This window comes from Amblyomma maculatum, chromosome 4 (assembly GCF_055883805.1).
Source record: "Amblyomma maculatum isolate TAMU_Amacu chromosome 4, ASM5588380v1, whole genome shotgun sequence".
Lineage (NCBI taxonomy): Eukaryota > Metazoa > Arthropoda > Arachnida > Ixodida > Ixodidae > Amblyomma > Amblyomma maculatum.
The window spans coordinates 15,070,102-15,094,056 of record NC_139347.1 but is presented as its reverse complement, the minus strand read 5'-3'; the positions used below and the strand labels follow the sequence as shown (position 1 = coordinate 15,094,056).

At 44.3% G+C, this 23,955-nt stretch overlaps 1 protein-coding gene across 2 annotated transcripts; it reads left to right on the top strand.

The window, feature by feature from the left end:
* Positions 1-62: 62 nt before the first annotated feature.
* On the top strand, positions 63-20,587 carry Fkbp59 (FK506-binding protein 59kD). 2 transcript variants are annotated; one of them, XM_084600787.1, is made up of 7 exons: positions 63-486; positions 1,521-1,784; positions 5,250-5,497; positions 7,298-7,385; positions 12,118-12,350; positions 16,714-16,902; positions 20,145-20,587. In XM_084600787.1, the coding sequence occupies exons 1-7, from the start codon at positions 234-236 to the stop codon at positions 20,322-20,324; spliced, it is 1,455 nt and encodes a 484-aa protein (XP_084456913.1). In that variant the 5' UTR covers positions 63-233; the 3' UTR covers positions 20,325-20,587. The 2 variants fall into 2 exon arrangements, with proteins under 2 accessions (XP_084456913.1, XP_084456912.1); XM_084600786.1 differs by having other exon boundaries at positions 65-486; positions 7,298-7,381; positions 12,114-12,350.
* Positions 20,588-23,955: the final 3,368 nt, after the last annotated feature.

Below are 23,955 nucleotides of genomic sequence, written 5' to 3'. Positions count from 1 at the left end.
GGTGCCGCAGGTGCCGCTGTGAGCGGCGATTGTTGCGCCCGCTGAAAGGAACCCCACAGGCCCACAGTTCGCACACGCGAAAGCAGCGAGGCGAATGTTCTAGAATAACCGCGAGGAGCACGCTCTGAGAACGAGACCAGTCATCGGTATCCTGAATTTTTCACACCTTAGTCGTCGTTCCAGCAGACGAGTTTTGTTATTCGTGGCTAATTCCAATTGACGCTGCATTCACGATGACGGAGGGCGACGAGCAAACAACGGCTGCAGCCCAGGGCGAGCACGCGGTGACCGTGAATCCCAACGCGGTGGACATTACTCCCAGTCAGGACGGCGGCGTGCTCAAGGAGGTAATTCGGGCCGGAACGGGCGATGAGACGCCGCAGGATGGAAACTCTGTCTCTGTTCACTACACGGGAAAGCTGCTGGACGGCACAGAGTTCGACTCCAGCCGCAAACGAGGCAAATTCGACTTTACCCTGGGCAGCGGTGAGTATGCAGCCTTCCTTCTCCTGTTTTAATTCAATGCAGTCTACGCTGTTGTTCCGCGCCTCGCCTAAACGCCGAAGCTTCGATCTGAAAACGGCGTTCCATCTTTCTGGCTTGGTCGTTTATACGCGTTCTTTCGTGGTGTAGCGCAGAAAGCTGTCGTGGCGCCGCTTCGTGGCGCCGCTCTTGTGAGCCGTTCTCGTCCGATTGGAATCTCCTTGGAAAGTCCATGAACCTTGCATGATCGTAAATCTACTTTCCATGTGAGCGGATCACTGCTTTGTCACATCGTTGCTGGACCATGCAGAATGCAATCTGATTTTATTTCTGGTTATGGTGCGAGCTGCCCATTGCGTTTCGCACCGAGGATTATAAGCCCCCGTTTGTCCCTCTCGAACAATAACATGGCAAGAATAGAAGCGCTCATGTGCTCTTATTGTGCTTGTTCTACTGTGTGGCCAGCATGATGGATGGATTTTGCACTGCGCACGCGCATTTTTCTAGCGCATGCCTACCGAACAGTGTCTGTAAATTAGCCGAGGTCTTTGAATGTATTTCTGTTTTAATCAACGGGGCATTGCAAAGAAAGCTGCGATCTTTTCTGGAAAAATCGAGAAAGGAGTAGCTCGAAGTTACTCGTTGCTGCAACCTTCCTGGAGAGCAGCAGCTGCAAAGCAAGGATAGACACTACCGATTTGTGACTATGCGTCCTGATTGTTGTTCTCGCGAATTTATGAAAAATAAAAACTTGTTTTGTGTGCTTACTGTTACTTACTGATCTTTGCAGCAGCAGACAGGTGCATTGCGCTCTTAAATAATTGAGAAAATGTGACAGGTGCAAGATTTGTGCAAGTGGTGCAGTTTGAGCAAGGAAAATGAGAGAAAACTGCTCCGCACCTTGCAGAACCATTGTGCCAACTGCTCGCATTAGATATTTTTCTTCTTTTGTTCTGTGCATTTGTTGTGTACTGTTAGCAAGTGGAATGGGGTATGCACGGTATATGCATGTAGTCTTATTTGCTTGACTGTTTCAGGTTCGGTGATAAAGGCATGGGAAATCGGCATAAAGACCATGAAGAAGGGCGAAGTGGCAACCTTCACCTGTCGTTCCGACTACGCCTATGGAAAGCAGGGTAGCCCGCCAAAGATCCCACCTGATGCCACACTCATCTTCGAGGTTGAGCTCCTTGACTGGAAGCTAGAGGACATCAGCCCAGACAGTGATGAAACCATTCTACGCAGCATCATCACTGCTGGAGAGCTATACACAAATCCCAAGGAGGGCGGCACCGTGAAAGGTGAGGACCCAAAGAATGTGGAAACGAGAGCACATTAGTGAAAAGATCCGGCCATTCTCCTAAATATAGCAAAGTTGAGCTGAGAAAGGGAAGGAGGAGAGAGGCAACATCACATGGTGCTAACACTTAAAAGGGCGCTAGGGCAACTTCATTCAATTATTGTTCTTGGTCAAAGTTGATTTTCTGACTCTCTCTCTAGCTATGAAGGCACTTGTCTAGGATCAAAGGATTCATTTTTGACTAAGAAAATTTGATTTAAAAAATCTTTCCATCTGCCAATTCAAACATTTAGCCTTACCGTAAAGGATATGCTGCACTGTTTTTTGAAGGGCATAACTGTGGAGGCAGCCTTTGGGATCTGCTGAATAAAATTGGTATCAAGGCATGCATACTAGATGCACAATCAGCCAGTGAGGATGATACTAGATTTCCATTTTGTTGTAACCCAACAACTTTAAAGGCCCTGTTCTCGAGAATCTGTGGCGTCAGCATTGTCGGTGTTGTAAGTGAAAAGTCGCGAGCATGTCTCTAGCAGGTGACATGGCCAGGCACTGATTGATTGGTGGGTTGTATGATGTCACGAGACCTCATAGACATGGGCAAGTCAGCAGCAATGTCCAACCTGACTAGCCCCTTCAGATGGGAGGGTAGCATCGGAATCGAAACCCAGGACGCTCAGATACAGTGTCTAGAATATACCGCCTACGTGCTGACCAAGAACGCCAAAGTGGCACTAAAAGAAGTGACTGCGAGCGGCTGCCACAAGGGGGTGCTGCTGACAGTAAGTGTGCAGAAGGTTTTATAGCCCTTTAGGAGTGTGCGTGTATGCCAAGAAGTCGGCCGAGATGCTTTTCATCGAATGAGTCTCCTTCGGCATGTGTGTGTCTTCCAACTGCCTGCTTAATGCCTTCATCCAATTTTCAAGTCGTGTGCAGCGTCAACCAGGGTCGTGAACAAGGACACATTTCTATTGCTTGAAAGGGATCACTCCGGCACATTGATATTAAACATGCCCTTTCATTGCAAGGCCATGTGACCTGGACATTCTTGCGATGCGGCATTTTGATGAGTAATCATTTCACAAATGAACGCACGTTACGTAAGGCAGGCACCAGAGAAATGGCATGCACTGACGAAATTGCATTCTCTGGAACACCAATGCCAGCTGCACAAGCGATATCTTCTGCTCAGAGAATGCGTCTGCTAAGCGAGGTCGTCTGCTGAGGGTTGATGCTGATATGGCTGATTCTTTCTATAGTGAGAAATCATGAAGTTCTAAATTTAAGGCACGAAAAAATAGAAAATATGAAACTTTTTAAAGCAAATGTGTGTTAATTTACTATGGTGATGATGATGCTTCAGCACACTTACTGTGCGCAATGTCTTCAATTGGCGAAAAGTGGCAGTCGTTGCAAACGGCGCTACCCCTTTCTCTGGAAAACTGCCGGCCCACTAGCCAGTATGTCCTAAGCACTATATCTTGGAGGATAGAGAATCGGGAACGGTATCCCTAGGCTGCACAAGGCACGTTTGTATGGCTTGATGAAAGTGGGCCTTTAAATATATGGCCGGTGGTGTTCCACAGAAAGTGGTAGCTTACGACTGCATGCTAATGAGTGTTCAAGAAAACTGTTTGGTTTTCTAGCCAGCACAAAATACCAGAAGGTTATTTTTGCAGGTATGTGCAAAAATTTTATACGAACTGTCGTAATTGATTTAAATAGCAATCTCAAAATGGTGAAGCTTGCAAAATAAAGGTTGTGGAAAATATTTATATTTTAAATGTGTACATTGCATTTGAAATTGTGGGGAAAAGAAAAGAAATATATTCAAGTTATACTTATGACAAAATATGTTTGCATATGAGTGCTACACAACATACTACTCCATAACAGTCAGGGCTTGGCTAGCATCTTTTATTATCCACCCATTAAAGAAGGGAAAGCCTCACAACCAGTCCAATCCCCAAACAAATAATTATAGCGAAATATTGATTACAGCATCAGGTATATGACTCTGCGTGGTTTTTTTAAACCACTTTGGTGGCATGAAGGGTGCGAAATTCACCTGGAACAAAGAAATCACTGCTGGTTGCAGCACACTGTCTAAATTTACGCAGTAGTGTACTTAGCCTGTCATAGTACTAGCTCTATTGTTTTGAACTTTATGACCATTGGTGATGGACAGGAAGAGATGTAATAAGTGTGAGCCTACGGCAGTTCTGGCAGACAGCTCACTTGTGGCTGCTGCAAACATATCAGGCACACTGTGTTGTCCTTTTTCGATGTCTGCTTTCGCAAGTGGTGTGCCAGCTGTATATGCCAGAATGTTTGTTCGGTGTGTTTTGCGCTTTGGCTTTGGAGGCACTGTTCTTTGTCGATGCACACTAAAGATCCACAAGGCAGTCTGGAATTCATCGGAGCCATCCACTGCAGTACCCTTTTTTTATTCTTAAATTTATTCTAAACTTTAGAGATGTGCCCTGCCATGGTTATGGTGGGTGTGTGTCTAATTTTAGGAACACCTCTAGGTGAGTGATCGTCCTGGGTTGCCACCTGCTCACATTATCCATTTTATATTGCTTCTATTTTTATGTGGAACTATGCGAGCTGTGCATGAAAAAGAAAAGAAAAATACACTTAAAAGAAGGCAGACTTCAGGAAATTGAAATATTTATAGATTTTTTTGGTTGAGACCAAAAACCATCCTTCCCGAGCAGTTATGCACATACATCTGGATGCTTTCATGCCTTGCGGCAGTTTTTCACTCTGGACAGCGTGTTATTCCTTGTAAGTGCAAACGTGCAGTTTGAAATGAGTTGGAAGTTTCCACTGTTTTCATCTTTTGTGACACCTCATTGCCAGAAAGCACATTTATGAGGCTCACAATGATTTGAGCTAGCATGGCCTTTTATAAATAATTTGCTTGGCAAGTTATGTGCTGTTCAGGATTGAAGTCTCACAGCATGTCTCAAGATGCAAAACCTACTTAAATGCTGAACTAGTATTTGAAGCCAAAAAATGGAGTCAGTAAAGCGCACTGCAATTCATAATGCCAGTGCAGCATGCACAGCTGAGCTTTACATTGGCTTTCTGATCTGCCGTGATATCAAGGTTTCGTGTGGGTCTTTGATTGTGCAAACTTCCTTGGACACCTGTTAATACCATGTGCTCACCCTTTATCTAAGCAGCAGTCTTTTCTTCTGTTGGACTATTGTCTTTCTTATGGTGCCGTTCGGCTCAGTAGCGGCATTTGTTGTCAAGTGTATAGCTCATTTTTGTGTGACTTTTATGGGCTGGTGGCTATACTGCATAGAGCCATGATATACTATTGAGAAAAAGATGATGCACCTCTTTGCTTGCTGTTAGTGATGTGTACTGCCTGTTAATATCATTTTGGCAATTTGCAGTAGAGCAGCTTTGAGGAAAAAGTGGGCTTTAATGTCGTCCCTCTCTTTTCTTCTAGTTCACCTCAAAGGCAAATACGAAGGTCGTGTTTTTGAGGAGCGAGATGTTGAGTTTGTGGTAGGTGAGGGCGATAACCATGGCGTGGTGCGGGGTGTTGAGGACGGCCTGCTCAAGTTCAAGAAAGGAGAGAAATCTCGACTGCGGATTGCCCCCAGCAAGGCCTTCGGCGCTGCAGGCAATGCTCAGTTCGGCATCCCACCTGATGCCACCATTGAATATGAGGTCACCCTGAAGAGCTTTGAGAATGTGAGTGCCTTTTTTGCACAGTGGAGATGACATCGCGGATGATGCTGCAGTCTGGTCCTATTCACTTCCCCTTCATTATGCTCTTCTCCAGTGGTGCTACACTGTATATATAATTGAACTCGTGTGGGCTTGAACACGGAGTTAGCATTTCTGCAGTTGGCATTACTGGGGACAGTGACACAAGAATGAACATTTCTGTTCGTGTTAGCACTCTTTTTCAGAAATGGCCCGAAGTAGATCTGTAGTATGTGTAGCCTTATAGCTAGATTTTTTTTCGCCACTGTCCTTTCTTCAAAGTTCCTTTGTGATAAATGAATCCTTTGTGCAACGGTACACCACTGCAATTAAAATGTGGTTGTTTAACAATTTGTTTTTTTCAAGCACAGATGTCTGTGCTTTATGAGATACTGTTTTCTAGTGTAATATGTGCAAGTTCTAAAAGCCAAGTTTTTCCATGTTATTTGTTCTAAGCATCATGCTGTTTCCGGATGGATGAAACTGAGTGTCTATTAGCTTTTTCTTCTCATCATCACCATCATCATCAGCCGGACTATACCCACTGCAGGGCGAAGGCCTCTCTCATTTTTACCAATTAATCCGGTGCTGTGCTAGCTGCATCCACTAGACCACTGTGAATTTCTTAATCTCATCCACCCACCTAATTTTCTGCAGCCCCTTGCTACTCTTACCTTCCCTTGGAATCCAATTTGTTTCTCTTAGAGACCATTGGTTATCCTCTCTTCGCACTACATGTCCTGCCCATGCCCATTTCTTCTTCTAAATTTCGACTAGATTATCAGTAACTTGAGTTCTCAGACACACTCTGCACAATTACTATCTCTTAACGTTACACCTACCATTTTCCGTTCCGTGGCCCTCTACGTTGTCCTCAACTTAAATAGAACTTTTTTTTTCATTAACCTCCATGTTGCAGCCCCATAGGTCAGTACCGATAGGATGCAACTGTTATAGAGTGATACTGATAACTGCTTGTCATAATGTTTGAGTACCTTCTAAATGCGCTTCATTCCAATCTTATTCTCCTAGTATAGTAGTAGTACATTATCTGAGTCATCATCTTATCGACATCACTTGATCATCAACATCTCATCGTCAATCTCAACTGAATCTTCAACCACCTTTGCAAGCTGACGTGTTTGAAACTGATTGTGCCTGGAGGATGCAGCGGGATGAGCGGAGCTTCTTCAAAGTTCCTTTTCTTTTTCGTGGTCCATATCTGCGGTCACTACCTGTCCTAAATAGACATATTTGCCTACCACTTCCAGTACTTCGCTACCTATTTTAAACTGCTGTTCCTTTCCCAGGCTGTTCAGCATTGCCTTAGTCTTCTGCATATTAATCTTTCGGTCTACCTCTCTGCTTCTGCTGTCTAGATCATTTATCATTAGTTGCAGTTGGTCCCCTGAGTTACTTAACTAGGCAATGTCATCAGCGAATCGCAGATTACTGAGATATTCTTCATCGACCCTGATGCCCAACTGCTCCCATTCCATGCCTTTGAATACACTCTCTAAGCATCAGATCTCTTATTACTACTTAAAATACCTGGCACTTCGATGTAGCAATTCCTGCTGTGCTTCAGATTGTTAACTTCATTCTTGATTTTTTTCTTTATTGCTTTTAGCTACAGCGCAGTGCACTGTTCCAATTTTTATGTGTCGTTAAGTATGTTGCCGCCTTCTTTGAGAGCTTGCATCTGTGTGTTTAAGTATACCTGGCCGCTTGCAGCTGTGTCAGTAATGTGGGTCTGCAGATGTAGGACTGCCATCCTTTTTTCAGATCAAAGAATCTTGGGAGATGGAAACCGATGAGAAGATTGAACAGGCAGAAATCTCCAAGGCTAAGGGCACCGAGTTCCTGAAGGCGAGTGCTGTTTTTTCTTCCTACCATATGCCTGTTCTTTGTGCAAGAGCTCACCTTCAGGCGAAGTTGAGACTCAGTGTCACGGTGAGCTGTGTTGTGTATGTGCACGCATGCATGCTTGTGCGTGTGTTCTGATTGTCATCATGGTGTCAAGGCCACTCACTGCACATGCATGGCTGGTTTGGCCTACGCATAAGCTCTTGTAAGAATATACTGGGATCCCACACCAACAGCATTGAAGACAGGGGAGCAGACGCCTATGAAAACATCACGATGCTGTATTGAAACTCCTAAAATTACTCTTCGCCGCAGGGGCTAGGGTGTTCAGCTGCTGTGTCCAGGTATGCGGGATCGAATCGTGGCCACGGCGACCACTTTTCTATGGAGGAGCCCATGTGCTGTACGTTGTCAATGCACTTTAAAGAACCCCAGGTGGTCGAAATTTTTAGAGCCGTCCACTACGCCCCAAATTGCTTTGGAATAAACCAGCCGAACCAAACTCTGAAAGCTGCTTATATTGAACTGAAATTCCAGGAATAGTCTCGGCTAGACATCATGGACAACTCTGATCAATCAAGAAGCCAATGCCTGTGCTCCCAGATAGATTGTCAATGTTTTAATTTTTTTTTTTTTTAATAGGCCTTTGCTTCAACTGGGAGCTTAAAGCCAAACTCTAAAATCGGCTTTCTTCATGGAATTAGTGTTGAAGAATCTCGGCAGCACCGTGCTACATATTGAGTAAACTCTCCTCGTTGCATTCATTTTCCACACTGTGGGGTGCTGCCCTTTGTAGTTGGTCAAGTGTACAGTTTCTATAAGCACTTACCTCATGTGTCTTGCTCCCATACACAACAACATAATAAGAACAAGGACAGAACATAAAATTTTGCTGCGTTTCGGACCACATCAGAATTGGTAGCTAGGATAAAGCAGATGTGTGCTCTACACAAACTAGGCACAAGAAAATAGAGAGTGAATATTCCCCGCAAATATTGCATGAAGTTAAAACACCACAAACAGAGATAAATGACAGCCTGCATGAAATTTGCCTGGTAAAGCTCAACGTGCGAGACCGAAAACTGTATACACATCAGGAATGTTTCATGAGACTGATCCTATTCAGTCTTTGCTTTAGACGCACACCTTATGCACTTATACAGAAACAAAACAAACTTGTGAAGCATACGGGGAGATCACAGTACTAAACAATATTTAATTTATGTGCTCAAAACGTAGACACTACGAAGAAACTATATTCCTGTATGTACAATAACTGCATTCTATTTCATCCCAGCCTAAAGCTGCATCTTGTAGGCAAAGTATACCTTTTAAAACTTTCTGTTCTTTTATTTTCATTGCATACATTTTTAACCTTGTGTCCGGCAAATGAGAGCCTTATGCTTGGACAAGGTCTCCTCGGGGATACTGCCTCCACTCGAAGCAGCAAAAATAAATAAATAAATAAATAAGGCCGAAATTTGGTCCGAAAACGGCGTGCTTCAGGGTGTATCGCGCTCACTTTTCATTTGTAGTCTTCAAAACAACCTCGACATTTACAGTATAGTAAAATTTTTGAGGGCTGCATTTTGGCGGGTAAGAAAAATGTCCGAAAACGCTTTAACATATGGCAACATTTGCTGCTGGCGACGCAGAGTTTACGTAGAACATGACATGGGCTTTGAGAAAGGGTGTGAATATAGGTGTGAATTTTTTTGTTTATTTATTCAGGCTTGTTGTGAAATCTCCGTTATACTGGCCCGTTGCCTTGAGAGGGCTCAGGAGCGAGCGGTGAAAACTTGCGTGTTGCTTCGCAGCAAGTTGGGAGCCGTAGTTGAAAACGTGCTTGAAAGGCCATGCCCTTTGCCGACCGCGAATATCCCTCTGTAGGACGAGCAAACCAGTGCGCTCCCTCGACAGTACCGCGCATTTCAAGATGTACGTACCCTCCGGCGACGGGCGAGCATTGATGCGTGGGTTTCAACACACATGTCTGCACAGCTCCACCGCACCTCCGGTGCCCTCCCAGCTTACTGCTTGCATGTTGTTCCCCCATTAGTTCGCCGTTGCCTGTGGAACCCGCCACGCAGGGTGAGCCACAGGAGTGCCCCACCGCTGCTGCTGTTTGTGTCCGGCCACAGGCGAGCCTCGCCCAAATGTGCCGTCATTAGCCATCAAACGCGTGCCCCAACTCTGCGCTTGGTAGGCTCCAAAACGTTCAGTTATCCAGTGACGATTGAATATGTGGGCACGCCACAGAAGCGTAATGCGATGATGAACTACAGCACTGGTGTCAGTGACTGATAACTGTTATCCATGCTTGGCATGAACGGCAGAGATTGCAGGAGGCTACGCACCTTTAAAACATAATGTGGCAGAACTTCCGGCTCGCTGTCACTCTTAGTCTGTGTTTCAGAGAAAGGTTCGGTGCATCCTCATATCCACTTTCAGGAAAAGCTTGGTATACTGGTAAAATTAAGCCACACAGCGAGCAAATGATGCGACGTCCACCATGTGTACAAGTGGAGTTCTGGTCGAGGAGCGGCCAAGGTAGCGTCGTTGCAGACTCGATATTCTTTCTCCACCTCTGGAGTAGTAGTTCGAGTGGAGATTGCTTTCTGATATAAACGGGCCTCAAAGAGCTGCTTGGAGTAGAAGTTCGAGTGAAAGCGAGTTCTTGAATACAGTGGTTAGACATGTTATGAGGAACATGTGCCATAAAGCCCAACTTGACATGACGCATAACTGCACCTGGCTATCATTAGTGGAAACGTGCATGATGGCTTCATGCTGAAGACAGCTCTGTGTTTTTGTTTTTTCCGGAGAACTTGGGCGCACTCAGATGGCTGCAGCTGTACTGCGCTGCTGAAATGTGCCATTCTGCTGCCAGGTGTCATCACTTGGTGCAGTTGTACTGTCAGCAGCAAAAGTTCACGTGATTCTCAATGCTTGACTGAATGAAGCAAAACTGCATTGCTGCGCCATCTGCCATTACAGGATGTCATGTCTAGTCCCTAGGAGGTTCTGCACATGCCTATTTTTTCTTCACTATTAGGCACTGCTTATCGCTTGCGTCCCTGGGACACGCTTTTGATGCTTTTGACACTCACGGAAACCACTGAGGCACCATGCGACCATTCTGCTTTGGCTGGTTCAATGACCGATAGAGCTCTCGGGCACATTCTGCGTGGCGTGCAATGCTGTCTGAAAACATATGTTGCCTCCCAAGAAACGTGCCAGTTGAGCATGAAATTTATTCTCGTTTCTTTTGAACTAAGCTCATGTGTCGTCATCATCATCCTGGATGTGGCCATGGCTCTGCTCTCCCATATCCCTCCAATACACTTCCAGCTATACCCACCTAATCCCCAATCAAGTGCATGTTATGCTATTTACAATGAGAGTGCCTTCCCAACTTTAATAAACCAGGAGCAAAACCTAATAAAAACTGAATGGTATTTTAAATTAATGTACGAAGTTTCACTTCATTTGTGAGGAGGCTTGTGAAAGTGGTCTGCAGGGATTACAATCATGGGTTTTTTTATCGCATTACACCCTCACAAGAATGCAGCTGGACTCGCAGCTTATTCATCTTCATACTCGGCTGCAGAAGGCATGCGCCACCGACCCTCGATGGCAACGCCAGACTGTGAAATTTTATTCATTTTGTGTTAAGGTCTGATTGTGAAAATAAAACAGTCCAAAAAGATTTTCAAATGTGAAAAAGCACCCTAAAGTCGACAGGAAAAAGTGAGATTATTCAAGTGCCTCTTGGAAGATGACATTTGTCCAGACATTTGCATGTGGAGCAAGAGACTCGGCAGCTCCGTTGTTCAAAGCAGCAGTCGAAGCAGACATGCAGTGATGGTCACACAACGCCACAGCGGTTGCCATGACTGGCAGAAGCGCATCACGGGGAAGCGAGTCACAAGACATGCCTGATAACGAAAGAAAGGGTATTCATGCACACCTTACGTGGAAACACTGCAAGCCTTGGCACCATGCTGAATGACATCAGCTGGTGCAGCGATGCAGTTCTGCGTCGCTCTGCCACTCATCGCAGATCCTGCAGACAGTTGTGGTTGACAGCGCCTGTGACAGCGGCGGGTGATGGCCATCTTGCGTCATGTTGTTAGGAACATTGCTTCACTGACATACCTGCCTTGATGGCTGTGTGCCTTTTGGTGTTTGGCTGCTGAATCAAGTTTGTGGGGCTGAATTCTGGCACCTGGGGCTGTGTTTTGACTGAGGGGAGGAGCGAAATTGGTTGTGCTGTGCACGTTCACAATGTCAGGTTGTTGAAATTAATCAGGAGACCTTTTTGGACTTGAGCCCTTGTGGCTCACATGCAGCTTTGCTTTGTTAAACCCCGCATTATCTTTACTTTTGCAAAAAGTGTCCGTGTACTGTGTGATGTCAGTGCATATTAAAAATTTCTAGGGAAGTTAAATTATATTGGCGATCTTCACTGTGGCATTCTTCATAGTGTGAATCACTTTGGGACTTTAAGCTTATTATACCATTGACTGTCTGAAAGCGACTTACCTGGGCTTTGATATTTCATGTCAGTACTCCTTTTGTGTCTTTTTGTGAATCTAAAAAGTCGTCAATTTGTTCACCTAAGAAGGATATTTGATGCGATGTCGCATGGGATTTTAGCGTTGCATATTTGCCTGGCCACCATCTTGCTGAGATTGTTTTTGTATTTGTCTCCATCTCGAATTATGGGTTGCAGGCAGAAAAGTACCAGAGTGCATTGGGCAAGTACCGACGAGCAGTGGGCCTGCTGGAACATGAGGAGAACCTGGAAGGGGAGCAGAAAGAGAAGCGTCATGCGCTGCTGCTGGCCACCCATTTGAACATGGCACTGTGTCACCTCAAGCTAAATGACACGCTGGAGGCGGTGAAAGCCTGCAACAAGGCACTCGAGCTGGAACCCCGCTCTGAAAAGGCCTACTTCCGCAGGGGTCAGGTAGGAGTCTGCTTCTTGACAGAAGACAAATACTGCAGCATATGTCTAGGCGTCATCAAAAACATAGTTTGCATTGGGCAACTGATGGTCTGCATCTTAAATTTCTCGTTGTTGGTGCTTACAACTGGCCTGAGCTGGGCTTGAGTTCAGCACTACACAGAGGACAGTGCAGGCATTTGGGTGTGAATGTCAGTGGGTTAGGCTTAGGCCTCATCTTCTGCCGGAAATGAAAAGCTGTGCAGTGCTGGAATAGTAGAAGCAACGTTTCAAGATGTTATGCATGAAAATTAGGCTTTTGTACTATGTTTGTACGTTTTACAATGAGAGCTCTCCCTGATTGACGGTGAAACCAAGTCCATAATGGGAGGTGCTTTGGCCATTTGCATGGCGGAGACTCGGGTACCAGGCGAGGGATCTTGAACCCTTTAAAAAACTGGTGAATATTTAGCAGCAGTGGCGATCAAACCCAGCCTTTCGGGTGTGAGGCAGATAACCTGACCACTAAGTGTTAAAGGGACAAAACACTGGAATTTAGGTCTCAAATTTTTTTAGGAGCAATGCAAAGATTGATGTCTAAAATGTTCAATTCCATAGCGGTTTTGGTACTAATGCTGTAGAAAATTTTTACCGATAATTTTTTCATTCAGTGCATGCGCCCATTTTTACAGTGGTGGAACTGCTGCGGCAATTGCGCCAAATCAGAAATCTGCTACATACTGCTACAAAATCTATTTTTTTGCCTACTTCTGTGCCACGCCTGCGGCAAAAGTCGCTGAATAACTCTGCCGACAACGAAACAGAACTGTCACGAAACCAAAACTGACATCTGCTGGCAACACTGTGCAAGGCGGAAGAATATTTTCGCAGGTCCTGGGCGGACAATCAAGTGAAACAGATTTGACTTTTGTCTACGTCACTTCTGCATCTCTTGCAGTTTTTTTTTTTTTCGATCTACTGGGAGGGAGTGAGAAGGTGCTGCAAGATATCTCTCAAGCCCAATGAGCGGGAAGGGTGAAAGGAGGGGCTGGCAGTCTGGCCGTCTAAGGGTCAAAGCACATTCAAACACGTAACGGCTTCGAGCTGCCTTGGGTGCTCGCTTAATTTGTGTGTGTGTGTGTGTGTGTGTGTGTGTGTGTGTGTGTGTGTGTGTGTGTGTGTGTGTGTGTGTGTGTGTGTGTGTGTGTGTGTGTGTGTGTGTGTGTGTGTGTGTGTGTGTGTGTGTGTAAATGATGTGCGAGCAGGCTGGCCAACGCAGACGGCGCTGTTTCAAATGAGTGACGGTTTGGAACTGCCCTTGGCAAAGCACAGCTGGAGCAGTATATGCACTTGCTTCCTTTTTTTTTTCGTATGGCCTGAATAGCAGCGGAGGGAGCGTTAAGGATTTGACTGCTTTTGTGTGCATTCACTGGATTCCGTTGGCCACTTTTGTACCTTAAGTTCAACCCTTTATGTGGAACATTTTGTATAATTTCACAGCTTAATTTTAAATTTCAACGTTTACGTGCCCTTTAGAATATTATCTGTCTTGACAGTTATTTTTCTGCCACTACAAAACCGTATGTGTGTGGACGCGTGCGTGTGTCACTCTCAGGTACTCAATATATTTGCAGCCCCGGGTCACTAAGTACCCTTGGACGTTTTCATTACAATGAGGGAAGCATACGCACAATCTCTGCAGTGCACTGCGAAGGAGCAGACTCGCGACTCAGAGTCCTTGCATCATTTTATTAACCAGCAACCCCGCCAAACCAACGGAAGAAAAAGAATGAGAGCGAAAATTGCGATCGCATGGAATCTGCTCTCACTCTACATCCCTTCCTTGATGGGAAAATAATCTCCACCCAGGACCTGCAGAAATATTCTTCCCCCTTTCCCTTCAGTGAGCACGGGTCTTTAAGGAAAAAGGCAGCTCGACGTTACCCTGATGTACAGAATAAGGACACCCAGAAATAAAGTCAGAATCAGGGAAAGGTACAGGAAGAGATAAGGCTGACCAGAAATATGAGCACCAATGCTGAGCTGCTTTTCTCAAAAGGGTCAAGCCTGAAAAATTTGCAGACATTAAGAGTGGACAAGCTCTTCTGAAGAATGGACAGGAAAGGCTCGCAGCAGCAGTGTCCAAGCTGGAGTCATCAAGGCAAGAGAAGAAATAGTGCCTTAAAGTTGCAGTTTTAAGATGCGGCAGTTTTAAATTTCTAGAGCTTTTATATTAAGACAGCTAGCTACCTTATTTCCCAGGCTACAGTGTTTATAGTGTAGTTGCATATCTCGTTATGCCTTCCTTCTGAATACAAACGACTTTGTTTTTAGCAAAACTTCCTGTTTGCTTAATTTGGGGCTTTTTAAGGAAAAAAACAGCACTTGAGTCTGCATTTGAGGTTGAAGCTTGTTTTTGCATGGCTACGGTCGTTATAAACATCTGAGCAATTGGGTTCCAGAAATAGAACAAGCCTTCTTCATTTAAGCGTCTCAAGATTTGAAATTTTGCTACAAAACATTTTTTTTTTCTGCTACAAAAGCTCCAATATTTGCTACAAAATGCCATTTTTCCTGCTACAAAACTTGAAATTTCTGCTACAAACTGCGATTTCTTCTGCTACAAAAGCTGCTACAAGAAGCCAGTTGCCAGTTCCACCACAGTTTTTATGTAGTCCGATGATGGAAACCATGAGCTGCGACCGCAATGACGACTGGTGGTCGACAAAAAAGATGTACCGAAAACAAATACTATAAATTTCATTCACCAGACAGTATTTAGACTTTTTTTTTTTTTTTTTGCTTAGCGTAACATCATTTTCACTTTAACACTCAGGGCTGTTACGGCACAATAACGCACGCCTCGTCGACTAAAGCTTTTGTGGGCACTATCATCGCTTCATTCACAGAATTCCAAACACTGTGGGGCTATCTAGTGGCATAACCTGAAGGCACGCCTCTCGCTGTCCGAACGGAAGGATGGTTTTTATTTAAGTATGCAGTGTCTAGAGTGCAAATCATAATAAATTATGACGAGCAGAAAAAATCAAACTGTGCAATCGCGAAAGTCAGCAATATTTTTCTGACATGTATCGCGTGGGGTACTACACCAAAAGTTATAGGGTTTCTCTGCTAGATAGGGCCTCAGTAATTTTATGCGATTTTCAATGGCAAATTAAAATTGTAAGGCTTTTCTTTGATATTGTAGTGCTTGAACTGTACTATATGAGGTAAGGTCTTTTTATCTCCACCATAATCTCAAGACATATTTTGGCCAATGTTCTGTCCCTTTTGAGCGGATGGAAGTGCGGCATGTCTCAGAATAACTTCTTGTGGGCACGGCAGAAAGTGCTAATGGGGATGCAAACAAGAGCAGTGTAAGAAATGTTGGCAGTTGAGCTGACTTGCAGAATAAACCTTTTTCGTAAGGTGTGGCACCCTCTATGGTAGAGGTGTCCACGGGCCAAAATTACAAGACCGAGCTCTGCCTGCTGCTCGGACGTAAAAGCCCGGGCCTGGCTCAGCTCGACATGCTGTCATTGAAGTTGAAACAATGATACAGAAAGATCTTGATATGTTGAGTTTTCAAGTTTCACTTGACGAATTTGTAGAATTTATAGAGCACGGCATAATCGTACATTTATCATTCTAACTTACTATGCAAAAACAATTTCTGCATTGTTGGAGACCTGCGCCAATTACGGTGCTCCGGAATTTTTTCATTGCTCTAACATGTGTTGGAATGACTAACAAGCTCTTGGCAAGGAAAGCAAGCAGTTTCTTTGCTTCTCCTAAAGTGTGCTAGCTCTAAATTTAACCAAGGGGTTGATTCTGTGACCAAGTACTCGGTGAGCTCGTTCCACTCACCAAGTACAGTGGTGAGTGGATGTGACCTTATGCTTTTTGGATGTGACCTTATGCTTTGGGAATGTGGAGCATCAGGTGTTTGCTTTTTGGATGTGACCTTATGCTTTGGCAATGTGGGGCATCAGTTGTTTGCTTTTTTGAATTTTTGGTTTGAGCATGTCATGGTGAAAAATTATAGTTAAGTCATGACCCCTTCATTTTGCTCTCGACAGCTAAACTGCTATATAGTGAACAAAGCAGTTAGTTGGATGACATGTTAGAAGTGGAGAGGCCATGTCAGATTAAGAAATTTCGAGATATGCATCATTCTTCTGTCTTTGCAGTTTTAACTTGCACAATCTGTGCTGCGTATTCTTTGCTGTCAAATATAGTGTGGGCTGAATTCAGTGCTCACTTCGTAACACAATGTTGAACTTTTTGTTTTGAGCTAGGCATACAGTACCTGTTTTGCTTGTCAGTTTTGAGGAATGAGAATATTTTGAGATTTGAGCCCTTGTCTTCTCATTTTTGGCCCTCTCAGGCATACGTTGGATGCAATGAGTTTGACATGGCCCGCAAAGACTTCGAGGAGGTGCTGAAGATTGATGCAAACAACAAGGCTGCACGAAACCAGCTCAGCATTTGCATGGTCAAACTGAAGCAGCAGCTGCAGAAAGAGAAGCAGATGTACAAGCAGATCTTCGAGCGCATGGCCGCCCAGGCTCAAGCTGTGAGTGCATGTCTTGTAGCATTTGTGTTGGAAAAGAGCTGCAGCCTGAAGGCTTTTTAAAAGCTTTTTGTTTAAAGATGGTATGAAGGGCAAGACATAAAGCACTGGATGCTGTCATATCGACAGGTTACAAACACTCCAAAAAAGGGCGAAAGTTGAAACCTTGCCACTGTTTGTATTTTTATTTTACTGCATCTCTTCTGAAATAACCCATAATAGTTGACAGTGGTCGTAATAAATTTTGGGCTGCTGTAAGTTAACCTATGCTTGTGCCCTGGCAGCTTGGCTTGCAGGTTTATCAAGAAAAAGCACAACTTTCAGCGATACTGTTCGCCCAGTGGCATTGTTAGCATGAGGAAAAAGTGCAGATTGGTTGAAAAGGTTTGGCATCCCATCTGGAGCAGTGTAATTAAAAAAGTAAATGAACTGTGCTGGATTGAAAGTCTAGAGAGAATGAGATTGGAATTGAACTCGGCACTCTTGGATCCAGACTGGCACATTCATGCAGTATACCTTGGTTAAAGTGGGGTTTTATATCTATGTTGTGTGCTCCCTCCATAGGTTGGCAAAATCACGTGTGCTCACTCAGGCTCACTCGGGAAAATTTGGTCCATCTGCGGGCTCACTCTCACTCAGACTCACAAGGCCCGCGGACTCACTCACACTCATGAACTCAAACTTATGCAAGCTGGCGACTCACTCGGGCTCACTCAGACTCGTGAACTCACTCACGCATGATGACTTAATCGCGCTCACTCAGACTTATAACTAATCTGGGCTCACTCACTCATTTGAACTCGCTCATTTTTGACTCGCGACTCATCTGAACTCACTCATCATTTCATCTGAACTCACTCATTTCAACTCACGACTCATCTGAACTCACTCACTCCGACTCACGACACATCTGAACTCAGACTCATCTGGACTCGCTCATCTCAACTCACGACCCATTTGAGCTCACTCATTTCGACTCATCAGGACTCGCGCATCATGGACTCACTCATTTCCACTCTCGACAAGCAAGGAGTGGCACTCCTAAAGCTTGTATAAGTAGGCAGAAGGCAGTACAGAGAAATAAGCGGGAAATAAATAGAAAAAATTTGTAACATTACATGATTAGACTGTTTTCTTCAGTAATGAACGAGTTGAAGGTTACAGAAAAAGGAAAAAATATGGTAGAGATTATCTCTTTTAAGCTGATTATATTACGAAAGCACGGTCTTTTTAGCTATAGCACTGGCCAAATTTTGGAAATGGCTATGGCCGATTTGGTGGTTGCCGTCTTGTCGGGCACAGTCAGTAATGGTTGGATATCAGTTGTAAAGGTGAAACTTCGAAGGGGGTCTGTCTGGGCCAAATTCTGGAAATGGTCATGCCCAACTTTATAGGTAACCATAGTGCCGAGGATGGTCAGAGCAATTATTAACTGATCGCTTTTGATGCAAATTGGCCAAAATTAAATTTCGAGGTTTTGTAAACCATTTGTCACTGGAACCAAAATTTGGAGGACACCATCGTGTTCGCCGTAATCGAATTAGATTGTACGTTCATTTTGGTCCTAAATCGGCCGAGGTCAATGTACTGGGATGAGTGGACCAAATTTGAGAGTGGACCCGGTCAACTTTGGAGGGCACCATCTTCGCCATAGTCAGATTGAGCAGCTTTTTGCCCGAATCAATCGAGGTCAAATTCCGGCGGTGGGTGGGCAAAATTAAGGGCGGCCTTGGGAGGTCACCATTGTGGTCGCTGAGACGAATTATATTGGGAAGGTTTTGGACCAAATCGACCGAAGCAAAATTTCAGCTATATTGGAATGTGTTTAAATTACCCACGTACGTAGCCACATATTTGTGACCTCCTCAAACAGCCTACCCAATTAGAGCAGTAGCACACAAACAGAAATATCTGATTAACCTGCATTAATCGCCAGTCAAATAATTACGTAACAAAAAACTAAATTACTCTAAATCCTCAGCTCACCAAGAAGCTTATTCATTATTAGAATTACACAAGCAATTCGAGTTCGCTAGGATCTAATTAGCAACTTGTGCCCATTACTCACTCAATCACTTCAGATCATGATTCTTCAACCTCTGAGCAAGAATTCATTTTATTTCATAGGAACTTTCTAGGTCGGACTCAGCACGACTCAGATCATAATCTGAATGCGTGTCTGGACTCACTCACGACTCGGATCGTGATCTAAATGTTAGTCCAGACCCACGACTCAGATCATGATATTAATGTGTCTGGACTCACTCAAACTCAGATCATAATTTGAGTGTGAGTCCAGACTCATGACTCAGATCATGATCTGAGTGTGACTTTAGACTCACTCACGACTCAGATCATGATCTGAGTGTGACTCCAGACTCACTCACGACTCAAATCATGATCTTAGTGTGAGTCTGGGCTCACTCACGACTCAGATCATGATCTGAATGCGAGTACAGACTCACTCATGACTCAGATCATGATCTGAATGTGAGTCCAGACTCACTCACGACTCAGATTATGATCTGAGTGTGAGCCTGAGTGAGTCCGCCAACCTATGGCTCCCTCACATAATGTGATAGCTACGACTGTATTTTAATGAGTATATGTTAAGGGGGCAATAATCAATGGATTAAGTGCCATCTCAGAGGCATGCAGCAAATCACTGAATTGCGGTAAATTTGAACTAACAGCTTTTAATTACCCCACTAGTGTTCTTGGAAATCCGGCACGAGTGCATGTTGATGAGAGGCGAGTGTACACAAAGGTCCACAAGAGCAATCACTGATGAGATCTATTAGTTATGTCACCATACCGTGAAGGGCAGAACCCGTGTCCCCCATATTTTGTTCCGTAGGTGTTAGCTGTTTGTATTTTCTTTTTCTAGTGACATGTTTGCTGCCATTATTTCGCTTTTGTACAAAAAATATTTGTTGCTGTAACCACAAGCCTCCATTTCACTCTGCCAAGCTCATTTGCTTATAAGGTCGTGAAATGCTAAGCAAAAAAATCCTATCCTGTTAAATACTGCATCACTTACCTTGATAACTCATTGATGGTTCACAAGCTGCTGTTGACTTCAAAAGGAGTGTTGTGGTATGCTTCTGGCCACATAGCAAAGTAAAGAAGTGGTTTCTTTTTATTCCAGTTTGTCATAGTGATTTGAGTAGCAGATTCGACTCTTGGTATCGTCTAATCTGCTACTGCCTCAATGCACATGCTGTTCATTTTTGTTTCTTGAATAGAATGCTCCTCCCACTGCTACAAAAGAACCTGGTAGTCAGGAACCACTGGAGCCGGGTGTTTGGAACCGATCTGACGAGAACAACCAAGAGGCTGCAACACCAGAAGAATCCAAAACTGCTGCAGAAGCCGAGGAGAAAAATGTACCGCCACCTCCTGAATCTGTCCCTGCATCGTCATAATTTTTTTCTCTACATCCAGTGATCAAGTCATTTGACTTTCAAGTTTGTCTGAAAAGTGATGAGAACCACGTTTTCTTTTTTCGTTTCTGTGGCACTATCAACATTTTGTTCTCTACCTCTGTGGCTGCTATTGCTGGCCAGCCAAGGCAAACTTGCAAGTCTAACCATTCCTTGTGCACCCTGTGTACACTTAAGCAGTATCTGCAATTCTTCCAAGCATCATCTTGGCCAGTGTTTACAATAAAGACTGTTGTTCATATGGACATGGCTGGTGGTGCGTTTTGGACTTTTGACTATATTTTGACATGCTGCCTTGAGTTCATGATATATTAATAGCCCGGGGAGTTAATGTAATATTCATCTATGTATACTGGTGCAGAGTATTACCAGTGGATTATGTACTGGCTTTGTGGAACAAGATTGCATTACCTTAGCAGCATTACCAGGGAGTTATAACTAGGCAAGGGGCTTAAGGTAGCTGCGTGTAGCTGCTGGCGGATGCTCGTTGTTGTTGTGGCTGTAGGAAGAAGGAAAAGAAAATGCACGGGCCTGCTGCTGACTGTAGCTGAGCTACCTCCGCTGCCTCGTGCGGACAGAAAAGAGAAGAAAAAGAAGAGCGAGAGAAAGACGCGCGCCGCAACAGCCATGACTCGCCAACGTGCGTCTGCGAGAAGTGTCCCATTTCGCGATATTCCGCGGAGTATTGCGAGGCTGTGACGTCGCCAGGCGATTCACGCATGTACGAAACTGCCGTGCGGCGCCTTTCGCTTGGCGCTCCCTCGAACTCCATACCGCCGTTCCGTACCACACAGCATACAGAAGCAGACTCAGTACAACAGTCATCAGCGGCGTTTCGAATTGATTTGCAGGAAAGGAAAAGCGCAGTATCAATTGGCACCAGCGAAATGACGGTGTGTGTTCTTAACAGCTACTGCCGTCTGTCACTAATATTACCTACACCACGGCCGGTCTCGAGGGAGAGAGCGCTTCTCTTCTCTTACGGCCTCGCCAATGGGGTCTGTTTCTACCGCCCGCCGCGCCTCGGTGGGGTCGCCACCGCCCCACTGCTGCTCCTCCGCTACAGCCGTTCACGCGCAAGGGAAACGCGCGCTCGCTTTTAGCTTCGTCCGCGTCAGTTGCAACCGGCAGGTCCTAACATTTCGCCCCTTATAGTTTATACAAAATCCGTAATCAACATCGAATATTTATCGTGTTCAGTTCAGTCGTTCAGTCGTGTCCGACTCTTCGTGACCCTATTGACCATGTCACGCCACGCTTTCCGGTCTCTCACTATCTTCCTAACATCAGATAACTTCATCTGCAGTGCCTCGAGGATGCCATCTAACCATCGCGTTCGCTGCCTACCCCTTCTCCGGCGACCCTCAACCTTTCCCAACATCAAATCTTTCTCCAGCGACTCCTCTCTTCTCATCAGATGACCAAAGTAGCTGAGCTTTAACTTTAGAATTTGACCCTCCAATGAGCAGTCAGGGTTTATGGTCGACAATATTGACTGATTTGATCTTCTGGCAGTCCAAGGAACTCTCAAGAGTCTTCGCCAGCACCACAATTCAAACGCGTCAATTCTTCGGCGGTCAGCCTTTTTCACAGTCCAACTCTCGCATCCATACATCACAACTGGAAAGACCATAGCACGAGTTATACGGATCTTGGTTGGCAGACTAATGTCTCTACTCTTTACTAGGCGGTCAAGGCTAACCATTGCTCTCTTTCCCAGAAGCAGGATTTATCGTGTACGAGTAATAAAATACAGTCAACAATCCGCTCACGCGCGCGCTCCTTCGTCAGTGCGGCCGTGCACGGTCGAATGAAGCTTCGGGTACAGTTCAGCATTTTTCACCCCTAAGTTTTGTACAAAAATAAATTTACCGGCTATGCAATGTGCCTTTGAATGTTTTAAGCAGGTGTAGCGCGACCTGACGTGAGTGCGTGGTGAACTGTTGGGTGGAGATTCTGTCAACCGCTACCGTTTTCGTTTAGGTCAGAAGAGGCACGGTCAAAAATTCATGGCGCGTCTCAGATTCAGAGTAAAGAACAAAAATTTACTCATATAGTAAAAATTCCACTTGTCGAGTGGAGTTGGCTGTTCTAGCTTCGTTCAAAACATATCAGTCAGTTGAAAGACCGAAGATGTATATGTAGTCTCGCGACTAATTAATCAAGGAAATCGGCAAGCAGAATCGAAAAGAGCGGCAAACAATAAAAAAGAGTTGTCCTTCAAAGTTACACATTGCACTATATGTTCATCAATTCATCAAAACGCGACCTGCGTCTAGAAAATTCAGTCTCAAAATCAATTCCTGCACGGCTTGTGCACTTGGCCTCTCGGTCTTCTCTGTCACTTTCCTGCTATAATTGAGAAGAAGAATTCTGAGAAATGTTTCAAATATCAAAGAAGCGGACCTAATAACATAGCTGTTGTCAATTCCTTTCGGGCAACTCAGTGTTGAATTCTGAAATGCTGACTGAATCAGGATCTTAAGTACTTCGATAACATTTAATTGTGTGTATAGTAGGTGCGCGGCAGCTTTTTTTCAAAAAAGAAAAAAAAAAAGGTTGTCCAATAGGGCAACAAGCTCTGGTTTCGGATAATGCAGTCCACTAGAATATTGTCCTCGTAGAAGAGCGTACCCGGGCTGCTTCTTTCGCTAGTTTCAAGAAGAATAGCGCAAGCGTCACACCCGAAGTTGATTAACTAAACGATATATCCAGCGACGTAAGGTGAACCGGAATATGTGACAGTGGGAAATGGGATGGTAGGAGATGCCATCACTTCCTTCAGTGGCTTGATTTTGCTCTCAGATGAAACGTCTGTCTTGACAATGTAGTCATATGTGCCGCTAGCTGTTACGGCCCTCGCATCTAGCATATGTCATTCCCTTTCGCACATTAACCTTACTTTCCTGGAGAGAGCCTCAATGGGTCGCTATATAGTGCTTGAAATGAGTCTTCAGTGAGAGTGTCCTTCTTTAACGCTTTAAAGTTTCTTGCATACTTTCGATATAGCAGGTGAACTCATTTGTAAGTCATATACATTGAGTATCACATTCATCATTTATTGTCCTCTTTTTACCACTTCGAGCACAAGTGGTGTCATGAATATCAAACCACTTTTTAGTGCTTTCATAACAAGCTTAACATCATGTAAAAATTTCATTAAAACAATGTTTATTTGGAAAATTAAAATAATGTGTATAATAGCACGCATTGGCTAATATATGAATTGTAATAACATTTAAAACTCAACCCTACAACGTTTACTTTGACTGTTATACTAATCTTTTATATCATGCAAGCATTTTGCAATTTACATTACATTTTTATGAAATTATTTTCATCTTCGGTGTTACATGAATGGTTTCGCATCTAGCGCTAAAGACGGTTTTGCTGTAGCAGACGAGTTGCTGTCATGTTAGCCTTGAAGAAGCTTCGATGTGATCACTTCTCATTCAGTTCTTTTGTTTTTTTTTTTTTGTTCCTTTTCTTGTACAGGCTTGGGAAAAATTCGGACTAAAGTGGACAAAAGTAGCTAATCATATGCTGCTATGCATGCCATGCTTGTCGAGCGTTTGCTGAACGACAGTGTTTTTTTATATCCGTTCACGTGTGT

Coding starts and splice junctions, on each gene's coding strand:
- Fkbp59 (XM_084600787.1), top strand. CDS start 234: ATGACGGAGGGCGACGAGCAAACAACGGCTGCAGCCCAGGGCGAGCAC. Junction 5,498..7,297: donor CCCTGAAGAGCTTTGAGAAT/GTGAGTGCCTTT, acceptor TCCTTTTTTCAG/ATCAAAGAATCTTGGGAGAT. Junction 12,351..16,713: donor CCTACTTCCGCAGGGGTCAG/GTAGGAGTCTGC, acceptor TGGCCCTCTCAG/GCATACGTTGGATGCAATGA.